General features: G+C 43.9%; 1 protein-coding gene across 1 annotated transcript in view; it reads left to right on the top strand.

The window, feature by feature from the left end:
- LOC119385463 (4-pyridoxate dehydrogenase-like) overlaps positions 1–17,648 on the top strand; it is a 95,873-nt gene extending 78,225 nt beyond the window's left edge. Inside the window, exons 12-13 of the mRNA XM_049413996.1 lie at positions 1,712–1,865; positions 17,553–17,648. Coding sequence (XP_049269953.1) covers positions 1,712–1,865; positions 17,553–17,648 — 250 coding nt within the window. The remainder of the gene's footprint in view (positions 1–1,711; positions 1,866–17,552) is intronic.
- Positions 17,649–21,977: the final 4,329 nt, after the last annotated feature.

The following is a 21,977-nucleotide window of genomic DNA, read 5'->3' as shown; positions in this document are numbered from 1 at the left end:
AGATGATATGCACATCATGAATTTTTGTGTCGTCACCCGTCTTTCATGTTCGTCATACACGGGTACTATATGATTTACACTTTAGTATTTAACAAAGTAATAATACGACAAACGTTGCATCACGATGGCGCCTTGTCATGTATTCATTCTAAAAAGACAGGGCGTGCAAACAAGGACACAAGAAAGAAGTCAGGACACCACCTATCTGGTTTGTGGTGTCCTGACTTCTTTCTTGTGTCCTTGTTTGCACGCCCTGTCTTTTTAGAATGAATACTTACCAACTAGCTCAGCTCTCTGTTATTCTAAGTTGTCATGTATGTCATGACGTGCGAGACATGAATTTTCTTGTAACATGAATGTCGCGCTGTTCTTGCCATGACCTTGAATTCATGTTGGTCATGCACCAATGTAACGTTATACCAACTTTTGTACCTACGATTTCTCGAAACGACTACGAGAACACCAAGATCTTGCCGCGTATGTCATGAAGTATATAACATGCATGACATCCTAATTATGCCATGAACTATGACATGTTGGTCATGTGCACATGCAATCCAAATTTGGGTATATATACAAATAATGCAGCAGCCGGGAGAGCAGCACTGAAGTGTCATATATGTCATGGTGCATATAACGCAATATTTATATTACGACCCGTCAGTTACGATCGTCATACAGTCATATAACGCCATGCCTATTTTTGCATATATCAAGTGAAGAAATGGCCGCGAGATGAATAAACCGCGTCGTATGAAATTTCACGAACATGGCAGCAACGCAAGGCCTGCCGCTTACACAGAGACTAAAGGGCAAGCAAATTAGGGTAATAAGTTTTCGCAGCTCTGTCAGGACACGCTTTCCGCCGTAGGCGTGAGCAGGGTTCCCCTTCAGGGGGGCGAAGGTTCATCGCGGCGTCCCCCCTCCCTATTATGTCAATGTTGGGGCAGACTTTGCGCCCCCCTCTTTTTGGGTGACTAGGGGGTGCGACCGCCCCCCTGCCCCCCCCCCCCCCCAGTGCGCACGCCTACGCCTTCTGCTGAGAAGCCCTCAATGCTGCAGTAGGAAGATGCACGGCGAGGTTTGGAGATTATTTGATTATAATTTTGTAGCGACCTCTTCAGCGGGTAGATGTTCGGCTTAAAAGTCTCAGTGTCCCTAGAACGCTTGTCAGAGAAAATATTGTTCACTTTATTTTTGCGATAAGGTATCAGCCTCACAAAGGATCACCTTTGATTTGTCTATGGGAAATGGCGAGGCAGGTCGGCCAGGTGACCAAAACACCCCATCACTGAACCAAGAAGTTCCTTTCTTCGATGGTAGGGCATGGCACAGCCACACGCATCCAGGCGTGCGGCTCTGCAGATGTTATCGATTTGTACTATACACGGAACATAGAGGCGACGCCGATGGCAAAAAGACGCATGGAGTGCCCACACAGGTTATATCGCAGTAAAATTTGCCAACCCCAGAATAAATAACTGAGAATCACGTGAACTAGGTGCTCATAAGAGGCTGTCTGGCCTTCTTGCCTGGTAGGCACAAAATCGCTAATGTGCGAAGTGGTGCGAGAAAGCTGAATGCTCTACACTGTATAAGAATTACAATGTAGGGAGCTTTTGCTGGAATTTTATTTCGGAACATATGTTTTTATTATTTTTCCGCAAGTTTGCTTGGCTAATTCTGAAAGTTATCTTTAACAACTACGCAGGCCGCTCCTTGGTTCGAGTCGCCGCGATGAGAGCTTCAAGGACGTCTGTAGCAATGGTCTTCTGTGTTCGAACGACGGGAACACAAGTGCTGCTCAGACGAATTCGTACTACTCCTCATCCAGAGCTTACGAAGTCAACAACGAGACAACCGAGGTAGCTGCACAGTCTACAAAACAGCTGGTTGTTATATGTTTATTTATTTACTCTCATTAATGCGGCTAAGTGCACCTTATATTTCATTTAAAAATGGTTTGTTTCCGCTGCAAGAAACATTTATTGCATGTTTAATTCTTGGGCCTTGTCGCAGCGTGTCAATCAAGCATCACAGGTGCTTGTGATACCTGTGAGGAGATCTTGGTCATCATGCAATAATGCTCTTATGCAGTGATGCTTTCAGGAATAGCTTTAAATAATCATGCACGTACATTTACGTATGCAGTCGATTTTATATTCTAACTTAATGGTCTGCTTAATCTCTCCCACGGTTAACTCAGCAGGACTGAAGGTAGTGCAAACGTGGTGTTAAAGGGACACTAAAGGCAAATAATAATTTATGTCAGAGTGAAATATCAATGTATGACAACTGCCTAAAACGGCAATATTATCAACAGGATTGCCCTTCTTGTCGAAAAATTAAGCTAAATGGATGGATGGATGGATGCTATGAGCGTCCCCTTTATAACGGGGCGGTGACATGTCTGCCACCAGGCTCGAAGGATAAAAAAAGAAAAAAAGAAAGAAAAACTTCCTTGTTTCATGTTGTCCTAATGCCTTATCTACATTGATTAAATCTATGTTATTATAACAAAAAATATAAATTCACAGTCCATCTCTCTGCCTCTTAAGGCAGAATAGCCTTTTTTTCCCCAATTATTTATTTTTGTACTTTATCTCTACTTTTCTGCCACCAATACTCTAACCGTCTCTTACTCATTTCTATCGCGGGAGTGTTCAGCTTTCCATTGTTGTCCCTAAAACCCAAGGCTTCATGTAGACTCGTGCCCACACGTATACCTGGGTGAATATCGCCACATTCAATCAGTACATGTCCCATCGTTTCCTTAGTTCCCCCGCAGCATGTACATTGTTCTTCTTCGTTACTGAATCTCGCTTTATAACTACGCGTTCTCAGGCAGCCCGACCTTGCTTCAAACAGTAAAGCGCTCCCCCTTGAATTATCATAAAACCTTTCCCTCCTTATTTCGTTTTTTTCTTTTCGGTAGTTACTCAGAGCCGGCTTCTTTTCCATCGCTTGTATGTATCACACGATGAGCGCCATGAGCGGGACATTTTGGAAATGATCCCGATGACATGAAAGAGCACGACTACAATTACTCGCTCGTAATCAAACTAGTTGCAATAAAAATGAACCTTGCGTGCATCAAGAGACGTAATGAAATGCTGCTTGTTCGTTTCCGTTTGAATCATGGAAAAGAGAACCTGTTTGGCGTTGCCATGGGAACGGCGCGCGTGGTTCAAAGGTTCCTTTTTCGCCGAACGGCGCTTAGCCCGGCACCCAGTTTAGCACACGCGGTCGCGTCTCAGTGGTAGTTTCGGTATCGCATACTGGCGCGTGTGCTTCGCACGCTCGTGACAATTGCTCTGACAGAAAGTTCGACAAAATGACGCATGCATGTGGTGTTGCCGGATGCCCGAATGGTGCAAGCCGCCAGTGCACGCCGCTGCGCAGTAACGGCGGGCAACGTTGGGCACGGCGACAGTGACGTGAGAAAGACCACTTTCAGGCGGGTGATTTGAAGTGCGCTTACGCGACGCGGACCACTAAAACCTGATTGTATCTCAAATTAAGCACTTCCTTGGCACAAAAGTAGCTGTACGAGATTTATGGACCCCTCTTTCAACAATCAACGTCGACTTTATATTTGCCTTTAGTGTCCCTTTAAAATGCTCCGGAGAATGAAACATCTGGCGCTAATGAGGTGTTGCGAAAGTTCCGATAGTGCCTAATAATATAAGCACAACTAGGAAACGTATTTCTTATTGCCACGACTGTATCCTTTGTGACAGTAAGCGCTATAGAAGTGGTCTGCCGCAAATAGCTTAAGCGTGTAACATGTGATCTCCACTGCTCCATGTTAGAGCAAACGGTGAAGCTCTTTGAGCACCGCCCGTGTGCTCAAGTTACATGCTCAGGTGCCTGTTAGTTCGAGAAGTTTTCTACATGTCTTGCTGGAGCTGTCCTGCTACATTTGTCAGTGCCGCAATCGGCTAGCCATTTACTTAAGGAGAAGTTGCTGTTGTGACATAATGATGTACAGAAGCGTATGGTAAAACCGACCACTGAAGAACTACTGAGGCGCAACACAACCTGCTGTGTTAACCGTCTGGGCTGCCTTTCATGGCAAACAAATATATTTTCAGGCTCTCAGTAGCCCTGGTAGTACACTGGGCGTTCCTGTTTACTGTGTTAATTTTAGCTTCTGTAAAGCTGTTGGTTCATAAGCTTTTTGCAATAACTGCGGAGGGAAATTTTTCGCAGTGAATAGCAAATAATGCATCTTGATTTTTCCATATGGAAATTCCTCGGGAGCGCTTGTAAGACAGCGCTGTGCTCTGGCCTATTTTATTAAGTATGAGTATTGATTCAGGAATACAGGTTAATGGTCGGCAGTTGTCTTCAACGATTTGATGTGCTCTTTCCCAGATTCAATTAAGTGTTGCAATTTTTCTGCTTCTGCTAGGCCAGGTACTGTTGGAAAATAACAAATTACACAGAGGTTAAATTTGCCTCAGCTATCAGAGCTCGGCGAAGGCCTATGTTTTTCGGAGAATTAAAGTATGGTTTAGATTATAAGAGCCCTAAAAGTTTACACAGAGAAATGTTGTGTCAGTATTTATCGTTCGGCAGACGTTTTGTTGTAATTTTCCATGACATAATAGCAGCAGCCGTCCCTAATTGCCCCTAACTTGTAAATATATTTCGCCTGTGTTTAGTTAATTTGATTTTCATAACGAAATGAAAGCTGTAAACAAATGCAAAATCAGATGAACTTTTCTTCGGCTGGCTGGCGTTTATGGTAGGTTTATTCAACCATAATCTATGACATAATCCCCGAAAAGATAGCTGGTGATGTTGCTTACCTACATTTTCGTTTTCTAGGATGGTCTACTGCACCCTGAACCACAATCCTCATGGAGTAATTCTCAGGTGATAGAAATGGCACTATGCTTGCCGCTACATTCACCTAGACAAGAAGCAGAAGTCCTGAAGATCATTGACGCCCATACATCTAAAGTTGTACGATTTGGCGGGACATATGATGCAGTGTGCAACAACTCAACTGCACATGAACGTATGCACAGTAGTGCCATTGATTGTCCTTACAACAGTCAATATGACAGTATGTTTAATTACACACGTATTGATGCAAGATGCCCTTAATGTGCCGCAGTGCGCAGCGTCTGTATAATTTTACTCTCGGATATTTTTTTCTCACTCTATATCCAACTGTCCAAGCCAAGTACATACGTTAGCTGAAAAGCGGCTAAAGGACCATCGTTATATATCACATGACGCCGAAGACATTACATAACGCACTGTCTGGGGCACTTTGCAATTTCAAAAGCAATTAGAGGTTCATTGCAATGGAACTAAAATTGTGGGTAATCGTTCCACATCTGAGCCCAGTGCGTGGCTACTGATTTCCGCAGGTCTACGGAGGCGATTTGAAGAGGCCTCAGTCTCTGGCTCCTTGCGCTATTGCTCAGATAAATTAAGCCGTGGAGGAAGAAATGTGTCTCGCAAACCATTTGACATTGTTATCCGCCTTTAATCTGAAGACATCAACAAGGCAATCTGAGGCTAGAGGGCAAGAACCGTGCGTCTACGTAGGTAATTGCAATCTTAACAATCGCGCGAATGGCCTGGTCATGTATCTGGCGTTGTATAATGGGTACCAAACGTTAGATAGAGCTAGCACAGTGGTTAGGCAATTTTTTGTGTCTACAACATAAGCGATCACGAACTTCCAGGAATTAGCTATCTTGTTACAGCATAAACACACTGGCGATTACGCGACCGTCTATATAAATATCTATACAGTATCAGGCATGTTGAGTGAACAACTGGTGCCAAGCTTGTACTCATATTTTGTGAATAATAACTAAGTGAAAATTAACTAGAGACTTTCACAGCAAAAGAAAACAGCACTGTTAGGAAAGAGACCCACCAAATCTCAAGTGCAAATGGGTGTTCGGTCGGACGCTTCCCTTTATATTGCCACGCCCACTTCTTGTCTTGTTTTGATGTATTCGGGTTTGACCGGCAGGGACGGTTATCAACGCTCGACGCTGTCCGTGAAGTAGTGTTCTAGAAACGTCGCGATTGTAGTAGATCGGTTTGTTAAGATTGCGCCCCGCACGCGAATGTTCCAGCTTTGTCTAGAGATTACGCCGCCACCAGCGATATTGCTGGAAAGTTCGATAGCGCCTGTATAAAAGCCGACGCGCGTGACGGCTTGTCAGTTGATCGACGGTCGACGTTCTGTCCGCCGCTATCAGTGTATTGCTGTAGTTTGACTTTTAGTTTCTCGGCCACAAGTTCGGCCAAATAAAGTGTTTCATCTCGGACGTGTTCACTGCTGCCTTCGTCGAAGTCACGACCACGTGACAATATACATCTTCATGCGTATCGACCATAAAAAAGTGCCTAAGTGAGGCAGTCTAACTGTAAAACTCTAATTCGTCATGGGCGAAATACCGTGCGTTTATAAAATCTTGTGCACACAAGGCAAGCATTTTGCACAAACGTTTGCAAACACTGCCTAGTGAAAACTACTGACTGATCAATAGTTTTTGCGACCCATTTAACATACGAGTACGCTTACTCTTCACAGCTCCATTATTTGGAGAACATTACATCATCTTAAATTCAAGCAAATAAAGTTACAGCTAATCGCATTTCCTTAGCAAAATAAATAATCATTTTTAACACCATAAACTCAAGGTTATTACAAATAACGTGACTACGTGTTGATAAACTTCGTCTGACCTTATAGAAAACATTATCATCGCGCCAGCTACTTTAGAACCGGACAATTGCCAAGGATACTGCGGTATACATAGATGATAACAAAAAATGGCCAGGCCTGCGCGGAACACGCAGCACAGTCACACCGAAAGCTGGAAGAGCGGCTTTCCAATAGCCGATTGTAGACTCTCTTGGGGCGACTAATACAAGTACAATTCCAAGGTACCCACTACGCCAGAAATCATTGTAATTTTTGTGAAGGAAGGAAGCGCCCCCTATCCCATTATTCATAATTCGGCGGAGAAGCGCGGTACCCGCTGCACATGTGAAAGGCATTATGGTTACTTTGTGATGTGGCTGATGATGATGAATAAATATGACTGAACTCTTTGTAATGGGTTGGAAACATTCAACAACCCACCCGTTGTGCAATTCGCATATTGTGACACCTGGTTGTTATTTCACTCTTCTGTCACGCTACATAACATGTTAACGCGATTCTTTGCCCGACATAAGCCCTCTATAAGGTCTTTTTGCGAAGGATTTTCAAGCCCCGGCGTACCTCTTTAGTAGAATACTCGACTGCCACTCAGAGGGCGCCGGTTCAAAGCCCATCCGATCCTAGATTTTTAAAGCATACCTGAGGTGCAACATCAATACGTAAGTATTAGGTGGTGTGTTCCTTTACTAAAAAATACATACAGGTGCTCCCAAAATAATTCGGAGCGCCGGAGCGGTGGCCGCTCGTTGGCGGAGCGCGCCGGTGAAAAAGTAGTGCCAGTGCCTGCGCGTGCGCGGTTTCCCTAGCAAGCGCGCCTCGTTCCGCAAAGCATCTAAATAGGTGTTGGTTTGCTCCAGAAGAATAGAGCTGGGTGCTTTTTAGCGTTCTGCGGATGCGGATGCGGTCTCAACGCTCTGTGCTCGCGTATGCACGCCGTGGAGCATACGTGCGCGTGCATGTGCGTTAATGGGCACCAGTGCTTTTGAAAGTGAATAGTTTAACTGGCTCATTAGTTGCGGAATGTGACCATCCCGCCGCTCATTTTCGACAACACCTGCGGTAGCAAAAATCAGAAAGCGGCATACTGCACCTCAACCGTTCAATAAAGCACGTAAAAGTGTATTAAGCACCAAGTAACTTCGAGTAATTCAAAAGTCCAAAGGCTAATCTTAAGTAATTAGGGTAATTAGGAAGACCACAACACGGACACCACACGAAACATTTATTACAGCTAGCTAATATGTTTTACTAGGCAAGTAAACATAATTATTAATTAAATGTTTTTGACACGCGCACGATAATAAAAAGAATGAAGCATAAACTCCAGACTGCGTGTTAATACTAGTCACGCCAAATTAAAAAATAGTACGAGTTCCACTAATTACAATCAATTCAAGGCTCCGCAACAGCGAGTCCGTAAATTCAACGATATGACGGTCAATCAATAGTCACAACTAATTAACCAGAATGAAGCAATTGGAAACAGAACGACAACGACGCGTAACGTTTTTGCCATCAAAGTCGTTTTGAGAATCGATAAGAGGGCCTATACAACTTTTTTTTCTTTTTTATTTTTGGCGATGGCACTTCTGTCTCTTCAGATACGCCTGCATGATACGTTACTATAGGTTTGCCATGCGTGACTGCGTGTAGCGCGGCAAAAGGTGCACTTTCATCCGACGTATTCGTGAGCAGTTTGCGCGCCCGATTGATAAGAAGATGTGAAGATATAAAAACCATCGAACTGTCGCGAAATTCAGCCCTTTTCCTGTCGAGGCAGCATGCCGAAGAGAGTGCCAATCGACGAGCGGAGAAGGATAGTTGACCTATCCATTCAAGGTGTTTTTCAATGCGAGATATGCCGCCTCACACGGAGGTCTATGAGTGCCATGAACAGAATTATTCAGGCCTACAGGTCTGAAGATGGCCGACTGAAAGATGCTGCTCGACCAGGACGCAGCCGATGCACATTGGAAGAGTCCGACCGCCTCATCGTTGCTGCAGCAGTTGCGGACCCTTTTCAGAGCGCCCAGCAAATTAAGACCGCTCTCGACTTTCAAGTCGGTGTAGAAACAATAAGAAGGCGCCTGCGAGAAGCCGGACTTCACGGGTTTATCGCCGCCCAAAAACCACACCTGACGGAGCGGCAAAGACGTCAGCGCCTTGAATTTGCTAGAGCGCATGAGCATTGGACGGTGGAAGATTGGAAGGAGGTGATCTTCTCAGATGAGAGCACATTTTGTTCAAGGTGGGACCAGGAGCTCCACGTTTGGAGGCCATACAAGTGCAGGTGTGTGTCTTTTGATTGTGTGGCTATATTTCTTCCAGACGTTTCCTACGTAGAGGCACACCTTTTTGTTTTCGTTTTCTTTGTGCATATGCGACTCTGGATATATTTCCGAGGTCCATAGCAGCGGCCGGTGTGCTGTAAACGTCTGGGGAGCAGTAAGCAATCATGGCCTCGGCCCGCTAGTGCGGTTGTCACGATCTTTCACAGCTGGGGCCTACTGCGAAATCCTCGACAGCCATCTGCTTCCGTATGCTCTGGACGGGCCATTTAAAGACGGTTGCTTCTGGTTTCAGCAAGACCTCAGCCCAGTGCACACCGCCAGAGCTGTTCGGAATTTCCTGGAGGAACGTGCTGTTCTCACACTTCCGTGGCCTCCAAAAGGCGCTGACTTTAACATCATCGAGAACGTGTGGGGACAATTGAAGGAAACCATGTCCCGCATGAATCTAGAAAACGCCAGTGCTGATGAACTGTGGTTTGCCATAGCTGGCGAGTGGCAGCGCCTCGGTGAGAAAAAAGACTTTATAGAGTCACTCTACGAGTCACTTCCACGCCGTATGCAAGCTGCGATTCGCGTGGATGGTGCATGCACGCGATATTGATGTTGTCACCCAACGTGCCTATATTTGTCCATGGTGCAAGCATGGTATTAAACTGCATAGATAGGCCATCATATTGCCACGCGCAGTGCTTTTTGGTTTGTTCATTATGTGTTTACTTGCCAGCGTCCGACAGCACCCGTTTGCCTAATCAACGTTCAAAGCGAAGTCCGTGTTTCCAACTCTCTTTGTAGCCGCGCGAGCAATCTGATTTGATAGAGAGAGTGCTTCGCACTTTCTTCACTAGAGCCATGTTATCGGCACAATTATATGGTATCAAAAAAAAAGAGCGCCGAGGCATAAAAGCCCACCAGAAAAGCGCCGTGGCCATCTTGTTCCCGCCGACGCTCGCCTGCGCACGCCGCTCTATCACCTTCTTCACCGCTTATTTTTGTCATTTTCGGTCTATTTCAGAGCACAAGTTTGTTTAAAGGGCCCCTCACCAGCCCACGTTCAATGACGAGACAGTTTCCTCCTCGCCTCCGCTACCCTTTTTATAGGTGATATATCCCCCTCGCCACATTTTCTTTTAGTAGCACGGGAAACATGTCAGCACTAAGCGGTCGATCTCCGTTCTTTTGCTGCGCTAGAAATGTAACAGGGGACGACACGAGAACACGGAAGTGCGCATTTCTGTGTTCTCGTGTCGTCCCCTGTTACATTTTTAGCGCAGCAAAAGAACGATGCCGTACCAACTAGCCCCCATTGAATCCGTATTCGGTCGATCTTATCAGGATTCCGCGCTGCTCGCTACACGCTGTTATCGCAGATTGCGCAGTCGGATACACACAAACTGAAGTAAAATCTGTTGATCGCACACGATAGTCATGCGAGACAAGGAAGAACGGATGGGCGGCTGCATGGGATGTGTTGTCGCAGCGCTAACAGGGACAAACGACATGCTTTTAACGCAAGGCAACGCCTATATACATAAACTAGGGAACGAATCTTGCTTGCCAGGGACGCCACGCATGCGCAGACCATGGCTGTATATTTCCGCGCGTGTGCTCCGCCGACGAGCGGCCACCGCTCCGGCGCTCCGAATTATTTTGGGAGCACCTGTACATACGTAATTCTAGAGACCCTAGTGATCCTTGCGCTGCGCTGAAAATGCTAGTGTTTTTTGGGCTGCGCTGCAAATGCGACGCTAGGAGCCAGATACTGCGATTCAACATAGAGGAGGAGGACTCATGTAGTACGTCCGGCAGAAGACTGTCGTCTTTCGACGACATTTGCAGCGAAGAACGCATATACGCGGCCAATTTTTTTCTTATTTATCGCAATGACGGTTACGGACACCGGTGGCAACGGCGGACAACTACGGCACCCAAATAGGCTGTTGTGACTGCACACCAACTTTCGCTGTAAAAAACTTACCCCACTTTCACTCACTGTAAAATCTGGTGAAACAGCGTAGCTGTGGCTATCATGTGTTTTCCTTGTTACTACCGTTACGCCCGCGACCTTACGCCATCTATGGGCGAGTCTGAAAGTGTGACCAACGTGGAAATTCATCTGTCGTCAGGCCCAGTCCTACAAAAGCTCCGCTGTTCAACTACTCGAGCCACGCACTTCTCAATTTGCTCAAATGAAGCTGCTGTAGGTCACTTCAATAGTCGTAGCAATGCATGCCTATCACTATTGGCCATCAAATAGCTTATTTTATTTTAACAAGCACGTATTCAGAAAATGTATATTTTGTGACACTTACTTACTCGTACTCAAAATTTCTTTTCCCTCCGACACGTACAATAAAGTGGAAACAGTTGGTCCATACACTTTGCTAAAGCATCGTAATGTGTCCGTTATTTCGCCTTCGTGCCTAAATTATGGGCATTTTAACCAGATTTATTGACGCTATCTTGGTTCAGTAGTCTGCCGTCCTGTCAGGAGCTGTTCAGTGCCGTGAATGACCATTATTCGCTTCATTCTAGTGGGGCTTACCGCAAGTATGCTTGGTGCTCCAGATTTCCTAATATTTATCGATAACCATCCGCAAAATATATATTCGAAGAATGAATTTTTCCCACATGTTTCACATTTCTGCCACTCTCAGAGTTCGGGGAGGGTGACGACAACTCACACAGGTATGTTATGTACTGCTGGAGAGAACCTTGGAAGTCTCACAATTTTCAATATTATCATGTAACAGTAGCACCATAATTTTGTGTCATTGTCCTGTAAATATAATGACATTGGAGCCGTGAATATTCTCCATGAATCCATGAATACGCACATAACTGCCCGCTATGCAAAAGCATTAAATGGCTGCTAAAAGAACCACAAAACTCGCATTAATTCCGCCTCCATTTCACATATTAGCTCATGTTACGTCTCTTCAAGGCAAGCTAGAATTGCTGTCTTCAGAATGACATCCACATCAGAATCATTAGTTGGCGTGCTAGAATGTTTCCAAAATAAATCAAAGCCTTCTAGCACGTAAAACCCGAGCAAAACTGGCAACCTAGGAGCATTATCAACCTTTATCACGGGACATATGCTGCATATTCAGTATCATTTCTGTCAAGTCGCTTCAATTAGCACGTCCATTTTATTTTGCCCATCACATAGTGTCAGACTTCCGTGAAGTCACTTTTACTTGACATTTCTTGCACTTCGCAATATTCATAGAAGGACTTGGTTCCTAAATCTGCAACGTATTTATGTTTGCTTTTACGAATGTGTCATTAAACGTCCCCTTTCCTGTGTGTAAAATTCTCTTTTGGTAAGATTGAAACCAATGATCTTTCTTTGGTACTTATTTTTTTGCGTTTACAAGGGTGCACGTATCTGGTGTATTATTTGCATCGTTTGGCCCGATTCCTGCCTACGTGTGTCCCTTTAACTATATCTCACAACAAATATGAACTGATACAATTATTTTGTTGTATTTGTACTAATCAATTCATCGAGTTTCATGGTTCTCAAATGGTGGTCCGCGGACCCCAGGGTGTCCGCGAAGCCATTTTTGGGGGTCAACAAAGCCCATTCTCAAAAAAGCGTTTCTAGAAGGCACACCACGTCCCATGACAGCGGCCCCTTCTGATTTTGGGTATGCTTCTTCACTTTTGGATTGCACCGGAGCTGTCTTGCGTTTCCAATTCTCCGTGATAAGGCTGTAAAGCTTTTGTTGCAGTTTTCTACGACATGCACGCGAGAATACTTCTGGGCTTGCATATTTCAATAGCAAACGTAGAAACAGGTTGAATGTCGCTGCATCCAGCACAACTTATTGACAAGTTGTTGAGATCTAATTGCCGTGTCACTTTAGTTTGACCATTTTTGCCAGGGAGGAATAAAAGTCACCTATCTTATGCTGCATGTTGTGTTCATTTATGACTGCACCCCCCACCCCCAATTTTCTCTCTATGCAAGGAGTGCCTCATCCCTTCCGCCGGTCCAGAAATAGCCCCCTAAACATTCCTGTCTGAGAAACACTGATGTAAATGTTGCCTTTATAGGCCTTCCTTGAATATCTATGTCGCGTTCCAAACACATTGGTATGTATCTAAATAGCTGAGAAATTCGCTCTAAGCTTTTGTCAGGTCCTAGCCCTTTACCGCTACTGCGAATTTCTGTCAGACATATATTTGACTGCTGCAGCTATAGATGTCTCACACGCTAAGTATTATTTGCCTTTTGTATATACTTTGCGGAGAAATGATCTCACGTGCTCGCCACTGAAGCACCTGCGTGCGTGTCGCGTCGTCTTTGGAATATTCTTTCGTTCATGCGCATCGTCTGCACACGGTCACTTAACGCATCAGTAATACGGCGAGTTATTGTAACCTGGTGTGATTTTCCGCAATACATCGCCGGCTAAAAAGATTGTGGAATCTTGCATGAATAATTGCAAACTATGTTTTAGTAACATTTTCTGAGGACGTTGTGCGTCTACGATAGACACATTAAAATGGTATGCTGCCTTGCTGCCGTATTGTTGTTATTCCATTGATGTTAATAAACTATCCTAATACGACTCATAGAAGAAATTCTGCTTTATTCTTTTGCTTACTGTGTTACAATTTTTAATTCTTCTTTCTTAAAATGTACGTATTGTATCAGATTTTACTCTGTACATTAGGATATTGCGTAAGTGAGGCACTGTACATAAAAATATTCGGCAGATCCCACGTACCGTAGGATTCGATGTTATGCGAAGCATGCGCGGGATGGTGACTGTAGCGTAATCCTTCACATTGAGCGAAACGTACAGAATGAAGCCAGATAAATGTGGAAGTGGTATACGCACACTCATATGTCGAAGAATCGCATATGCGTAAAAAACCAGGTGTTTACAGTTGCGTAACGATGCTGCTCTGCCAGTCAGCGATAGTTACATGTGACTCACCACCGGTGCAATCTGAGAGCTCTGCGCGTGCGCGGAAGCTGGGGCGGCAGTGTTGTGGCCTGGGATGATCCCAGTTGCGATAAGAGCTGTGGCGCCTCTCGACGTTGCTTTCGAAACCTATAATTCTCCGTTATGGCGGAAAATGCATGCACGTTTCACGAATCAGTGCGTATGTAGAAGAGGTTCTTGACAGTTATTTAACAAGGTCATCAACCCCGTGATCAGTGAGCATCAGCAGCTCGACCGGCCTTGTTGATCGGATCCGTTCGTGATCGTGGCTATGAGCAGTCTAAGTGTAGTGATGTGTGAGGTATAGTGCAGCTGATGGAAATCCTGAATGGCTCTTACGATGGAATGATCTATGATGCCTCCTGTCGTGAACGTGGCAGAGCGACCTTTTGACGCCCTATCCACATCCAAGCCATCTTCACGCAGTATAAGGACCAAGCGTTGTTGGGTCTTGTTAAATCAATGTTGTTTTTTGGGGCGTTAAACCCCAGATATTATTATTAAATCAATGTTGAAATCACCAGTAAGAATGAGAGACCTGGTTCTCTCAGCAGGTTTATCCTAGCAAGCATTGATCCCGGTTTTTCCATATTCAAAATGGTCCACGCTGCGGACCACGTGGACGAGTGGATGGCAGTTGAGCGTCTTCCAGGAGTGTTCTGTCTTCAGCTTCTTCACTTCGCTTGCGTCCGCCGCGGTGGTGTAGCTGTTACGGTGCTAGGTTGCTGACACGAAGGCCGCGGGTTCGATCCCGGCTGCGGTGGTCGCATTTTGATGGAGACAAAATGCTAGATGCCCGTGTACTTTGTGATCTCGGTAAGCGTTAAACAATACCAATGATCAACGTTTCCGGAGCTCTTCGTCTCTCATAATCATATTGCGGTTTTGGGACGTAAAACCCCAACGGCTATTATTATCACTTTCATTTCGTGTGAATGTGTGTGTTCGCGGTTACTGTGTTGGTTCAGACTTGGTATTATCTGTGGCACATACCCGCAGAACATGTACTCTGGTATACGGGTATGTGTCATATGTGACAGAGAGAAAGTGTTTCATGACGTGCGCGACAGGTATTTTGTGTTATTCATGCCATGACCAGTGCATCATGTTCGTCATACACTGATCTGTTATGCGAATTTTGGTATATTACAAGTTATGGAGACGACCAGGAGAGCGCCCAGGTGTAGGCGGATAGATAGATAGATAGATAGATAGATAGATAGATAGATAGATAGATAGATAGATAGATAGATAGATAGATAGATAGATAGATAGATAGATAGATAGATAGATAGATAGATAGATAGAAACGGCCAAAGTGTTTAAGGTTCGCTAAGAAATGCTTCGCATTGAAACAAGGAGGTGACGCGCGAAGCTATAGAATCAACAGTTTTTACTGAAGTATAGGCCGATAAATGTCTTTTCAAACCACGTTTAAGCTGCACATGGAAAATAGCATGCTTGTTGTGCAATTATAAAAACAAGGAAACTATTCATTGTCCTACTCCTTACGTCTCTAGCTTCGTGTTTCGACTAAACACACGCCCACTGGAACAGATGTCTGCGAAGAAAGGCCTGCAGATGGATTTATTCCAATTTAGCACTGGGATCAACCTTAATCGGATGACATAGAGCGTGGGCCAGCTTACTCCAATTGCGAGGTAAAGAGACTAAGCAGTGGCTTCTTAAAATGGAGTGTTCGAACGCACCCGGCCGATAAGGTTATATGAAAATCTCTGCTCTCCGGCAGTAATTATTTTTTGGGGGAACAAATAGCATCAAAATTTAGCACTTGACCTTCGCTGCCGTGGTTCCCATTGTTTTGTAGGTATTTATCGGAACGTGCAAATGCAGTAGTTATCTCAAGCGAATAATTGTACAGTTACTAAAACAATGTAGCTAACGAATTCTACGGCTTGAACTGTACACACATGGCTCCATATTTTCGACTATGTTGATAAAAGCGGTGCTGTAGTCACTATGTTTGGTTTTTCCTTTGTAGTGAACAAAGCCGACGCTGGTGTGTCTCCTATATGCACACCATACAGCCGAATGTAGCTGGTGAAGAGTTTCTTTTTTGAACGTCCCATTGATGCAAAAGTTCTATCAGCAGTCGTATGAACAGTCACGAGCTTCAGTCCTATTTCAAGTGTCTGCATAGAGTTACAAAGATAAAAAGTAATGCGCAAACAACTGCAGCCCTTACAGGAAAGGAAAACGCGGAAGCAGACGTCTCGATCTTCGAATATGGCAATTAGGACATTCAGAAATCGCGAATAGTCAATTAGTATGTTTTCACACTGGTTCATATGTGTATGTGTGAAACGTACGTTCATCCGCTGACGTGCAACATGGCGCTTGGCTTAATGCAAAAAAACAACCTTGGTTACCTCTCGCTGACTGCGTCGCATGAAGTTGATTCCCACAATGCGTGGGACCTGTCGGATTTTTTCACAGTATATTCTTTGGGCACCTATATGTACATTCGTTGCTTTATTCCTACATCTACATTGCTAATAGTTCATGTTATTTATTCTTTGTAGTTCAGCAAGGCATCATTAACCGATTATTTTGTAGCATAAATCATTAGTCTTCGTCACAGTGGCGGTAGCTCATTGGTGCACTACAATGATTTCCTGCATCAGGCGGTTCCATCTCTAGAGCACTTCACGGGTGTGCATTTTGAGATTCGTGGATATCAGGATATACACAGTAAAATTTCGTTAATTCAGATTTCATTGGAAAAATAACCGAATTAACCGAGAACGGAATTAGCAAAAGTTAAAAAAAACACATTAAAGAAATTTCTGTTATATTATTACAATTTCATTTTCTTGATGAATACGTAAATCCTGTACTTATTTTGCGTAAGAGCAGTGTAAATGCCATCATCCTGCTGAAAGCTTTTCATCGACTACAGCTCGCGCCGTCTTAGATTTTTGTGACAGCGCGGGCATTGCGGCAAGCCAAACCAAGCTACTGCGCCGCATCCGCTGCGGACGAAACCGTGATTACAGGCCGCGATATTCTAGTGGTTATCGTGTTCGACTGCAGACCCCAAGGTCGCGAAATCGAATCCCGATCGCGGCGGCCGCATTTGGATGGAGACGAAGTAATAGAGGCCCGTTTTCTTTGACTTTGGTGTACGTTAAAAAACCCGAGAAGGTCGAAATTTCCGGAGCCCTCCTCTACTGCGTCCCCCGTAAGAATATCGTGGTTTTGGGCCGTAAAACCGAATACTTATGTTATTAAATTCGCCGATCTTTTTTTTGTGTTTATCCTACTTATTTTTTCAGATATAAATTTCAATAGTCGAAATATCATTTACGAGGTCGTTTATCTAGTCGAAAAATCGTTTACGAGATTGTTTTACGAGTCAGAAAGTCGTTTACGAGAATCAAACGCCTACAAAGAAACCTACGACCGTCTTCAGGGGACTTCGGGGCAGCAAAGTTCATAACGATGCGAACATTGTGCGGATCAGGTCGCGCGAATCAAGAGAGTGTCCAAGGTGTCCGAGGTGTCAAGTACCAAAGCGGTGCTTTGAAGAGTTCAATCGAGCTACCTACTTGCCCAACAACAACTTGTATTTGAATTCAGTTGGAGACTGTCCTGGTAGAGCACGCCAAGAATTTCTCGGGGATGGCCATGATCCAGGCCTGGAGAGCTCCTGACCAGGAGCTCTTGAACCGTTGAAACAAAGCATCATTCGTTTCGACTAAGCCAGCGGGTTATATAGACCGTAGGGCATCGTCTTGAACTGATAAAGAACGCCAGGGGTAACGAACGCAGTCTTTTTTTTTTGTTGTTGACGTCGAGGACGATTTGCAGCTACCCGGAACTGACTGATAGAGGCAAGAAATTGGGCGAATAAGTGATTGTCTAAATTCTATCATTATTGGTGGATGACGACCTGCATCAAGGAAATTGCGGCCGAGCAACAATTAGCTGTCGCGTACAAAACATTCCCTGATTGTGCCGCTTCAGCGTTACGACGAATGATGCCTATAAAACTGTCATATCTTGAGGGCTAGTTCAACAGCTAAAAACATCATTGCTTAATACATCTTTTAGGATGGTAAAGTGGTGCCAAAATGTTCCGGGGTCGCTATCCTATGCAATCCTGAGAACATCTGACCACGCCTTCACGTGATATTTTGTGCTGCTTAGCGGCTTTTGGCTTTCTCAAGGTGGCTAAATCTTCGAGAATCATGGCTATGCTGCGTACATTGTTGAACACCAGAAGCATAGTATAACGTTGGACGAGTTGGCGCATAGCTTAGAGTAATATCTGTGGCGCAACTGAGAACTAGGAAGAAAAGCGAGAGAATAAAGGATGGCGGCCTATCTCTCTTTCGTCGTTTTCTACATTTCGGTAAATATTTCGTTAAACACCAGTACATTGACGACGTTGTCGCAAATTATTTTGAGGACATGGGTAATATCCAAGTCCTCCTACATTTTAGGATCAGCTTTGCTACAAAAGGCAGGACTTCGATAATGTAGGACACCTAGTACTAGGTCGAAGTCTGCACATGGATGGGTGGTAAAGGGCAGTTTGCCGTGAGGTGGCTCACGGACAGGTTGCTCGAAAGGTTACAAAGCTTTTTTTTCTTCAAACATTACATGTTGTGGCCTTCTCTCCATTGATCTGAAGCTAGGTACAATGAGCGCCATCGATGTAAGAAAGAACGAACACGAGCATATCCATCCGATCCCAGCTGCGACTGGTGCTGCCACGCTCGTACACGCTCAACCAGTCGTCAACATCAGGTGCGCCTCCTCCGGAGAACAAGCCGGGATCTCGAACGGTGGATGATGGTGACAAACATAATAGCTTTGGACGTAGAGATTTGAACAAATGAACTAATAGAACGAGGAAATGAGGTGGCGTTGTCAGGTTTTCAGCCAATGTGACCCTCCATGGCGCATACGGAGAACGCTTGTGTCTAAAAATAACGGAATGTGTAACAGAAACACAAGTGAATTTACACATTATCTTGGCGTAGCGAACATCGCAACAACCCAAGAACCAGAGCCCCTTATACTCCCATCCGATATCAATGCAGCCATCTATTTCAAGAATGTATAAATTTCAGACCACATGTAAACTACTTCGCCACATGGTTTCAATAAATCATCACGCAAATATAAATTACAGAGGCGCAATATATGTGCTTATTGCCGGGGGAGATTTGTAGAAGTCGTCCCTTTTTTTGCAATTCCCAGTATTTGGCATCTTAGACGAAGACGGCGGTACAAAATCAAAGCTGTACATCATAGACGTGGTGTCTGTACTTAAATATTTCTTCTTATGCCTGACACTTTTTAAGAAAGTAACGCGAATATTTTACGTGTACCTGAATTGAGAAATGTGAGTCAAGTTTACGATATTGAAGAGCTTGTTTCTAAATGCATGGCAGCAGCAGATCTTGTAGCAACAATTACAGCTGAATTGTCTCATGTAATTTTTAATGTTGCTCCTTATTTTTGTCGAAAAGGGAGTGAGGACGGCGAAGTGCTTATAGCGAAGAAATGCGATTAGTCTTATGACAGGAAATGTCCGCAAGAGTGACAGTAACATGTCACTTTCTATGCAATATGAAAGCGTGTAAATAAAATATAAAATGAAAGTCGTATTACCTGATACCATCTGCGGGGAAATGAAGGCGGTCAGCTTGTTAGCCACACCTTAGATAAAGGTCACTGTGCACCATATGCTACGGCGATTGACTCACACTGGCTTTGCGATATTTGTTTGTAAATTTAGCGCACGGAACTTCCCGAGTATCTGGCTTCCAACTTCTCCTTCGAGTGCCTAATTTTGCACTGCGACTTCCAAATCTTAGGATAACGCGTCCCTTGCAGCTAGTGAATGAAATGTGCAATACATCAACTTATTGCAACGAGAGCCGTGCGCGAGCCAATGTTCATAGGCCGCAATGGACTCCCCAGCCCCTCTTTCGTTTGTGTCGAGGCACGGTTTCCTGAAAATCAGCGACCTGGGAAGCTACTTTCACTCATCCACGCTTCAGAAAAGCAGGAAGCTCATCAAAGCGAACTGCGGGTACATTGCAAATGAACTTTAATTTGTTCCAGCGCGCTGCAACTCGTAAGTAATAGCGAGCGTCACACGACTTCGAGTTCGAGCTAAACCCTCTGATTTCCGTTCAATAGCGCTTAAGTGCGTAAAGTTAGGTAAATAGAAACTGTCAAAGGGATGAACTACATATACGATCAATTTCGTAGCATTTCCTAGAAAATGAAAATGTTATAACAGAAAAGCAAATACAAATACAAGGGATAGGAATTGTTGCCTTTATTTTCCCCAAAGCCTTGATATGATTATGCAGAACGTTGTAGTTAAGGGGTCTGAAATTTCGACCTGAATCTACGCACACGCGCCTCAAGCATTTCGCCTCCTTCTAAATGGCAAAAACAACTGCGATGACAGATCGTAGGATGACAGGTGGCTGAGCACGGTCTGCAAGGGTTAGTTTAAACAACTTCGTATGAGCCACACGAAATGCTATCCAGAATGTGAAGGCACACAGTAGTTACGGAGTTTGGTGCATATCTAAAGTACTGATGCCAAAAATACGAGGGTTCACTCGACGAACTCAGGTGGAGAATACTGGGAACAGACGACTCGTTCTCTTCTTACAATCACTTGATCATACGTCAAAAGGTTAGGTATGTTTAAAAGCAGAGCAATAAATAGTGTTCTAGGGAGCGAATTTTTATTTATGCCGGCAATCATACAAATATTCTTGAACAGCGCAACAGAAACTGTTTTCTTTTGCTTGTAACTCTTCGGGTCATCAAAAATAGAGGAATTTTGGTGGCAGATAAAAAAAACAAGTAAAAATTACAGATATTATCCTCGCTCCTAACCATATCGCTATTTTTTCAGTAGATTTATTTCTCGAGAAATATTGTGCCGATTTCATACCAGTCGGAAATAAATACTGCGGCATTCACCCGTGAATGATCTAACAGCAGTAGCTTACATAGCTCCAATATACGGGCTTGATGTTGAACAACAAGGAGCTTAAGCAGACTTGCAGGTGCTGTGCTTTTCATTTTTACACTTACCAATATTCGGCAGCTAACAAGAAATTGCGATTTAAAATCAAACTTCTGCTGGATAAAGTAGCTTATCTGAATTGGAAAAAAAAGTCTCATTACGTCAAGCGCTTTTCCCAAAAAAGCACGCGAGCACTTGGCGTATATAAGTATCGATAAACTTAATCCTAGTCCATGAAGAAACTGGTTTTCAAAAAGGGCACTTTAAAAGCAGTTCTTGGAAAATTTTCAGCTAAAAGTTCTCGGGTAACTACACGTCTGCTTTTGTTTCATTTGTTTCATCCATTTGTTTTATCATTTGTTTTAGCCGAAAACGTACTACATCTACATTTTCGTACCATATAAATAACACAAATATCTTGCATGACACACAACATAAATATCTCGGTGTTTGTCTAACTTCTACCCTTTCATGGTCAACTAACATTGAATACATTTGCGCAAATGCTTCGAGATTATTGGGCTACATACGCCGTAAGTTACATCATTTTACTAACGATATTCGTAAACTAGCTTACCTAACATTTGTACAACCTCAGCTTGAGTACGCAGCATCCATTTGGTCTCCCCATCAGAAATATCTCATCGAAAAACTCGAATCCGTACAAAATAGGGCTGCACGTTTCATTTCACATTCTTATGACTATAACACAAGCATTACACAAATTAAACTCGACTTATCCCTTCATCATTTTCATAATCGTCGGGATATCGCCCTTCTATCATTGTTTCATAATACATCTTTAACACAGCATCATCATTTTTGCAACTTGAAACTCCACAATATAGGTCATAATGTTGGCACAATCACTTTAATTTCATGCGCATTTACGGGAAGACTAATTCATTTAACTATTCCGCTCTTCCGAGAGCCATTCGCCTGTGGAATGACCTTCCTAACAACATAGCTTCCGTAAGTAACCAAAATTACTTGAAGCA

This window comes from Rhipicephalus sanguineus, chromosome 3 (assembly GCF_013339695.2).
Source record: "Rhipicephalus sanguineus isolate Rsan-2018 chromosome 3, BIME_Rsan_1.4, whole genome shotgun sequence".
NCBI classification, from domain to species: domain Eukaryota; kingdom Metazoa; phylum Arthropoda; class Arachnida; order Ixodida; family Ixodidae; genus Rhipicephalus; species Rhipicephalus sanguineus.
Note: the sequence above shows the minus strand (reverse complement) of the source record. Positions and strands in the feature narration are given on the sequence as shown.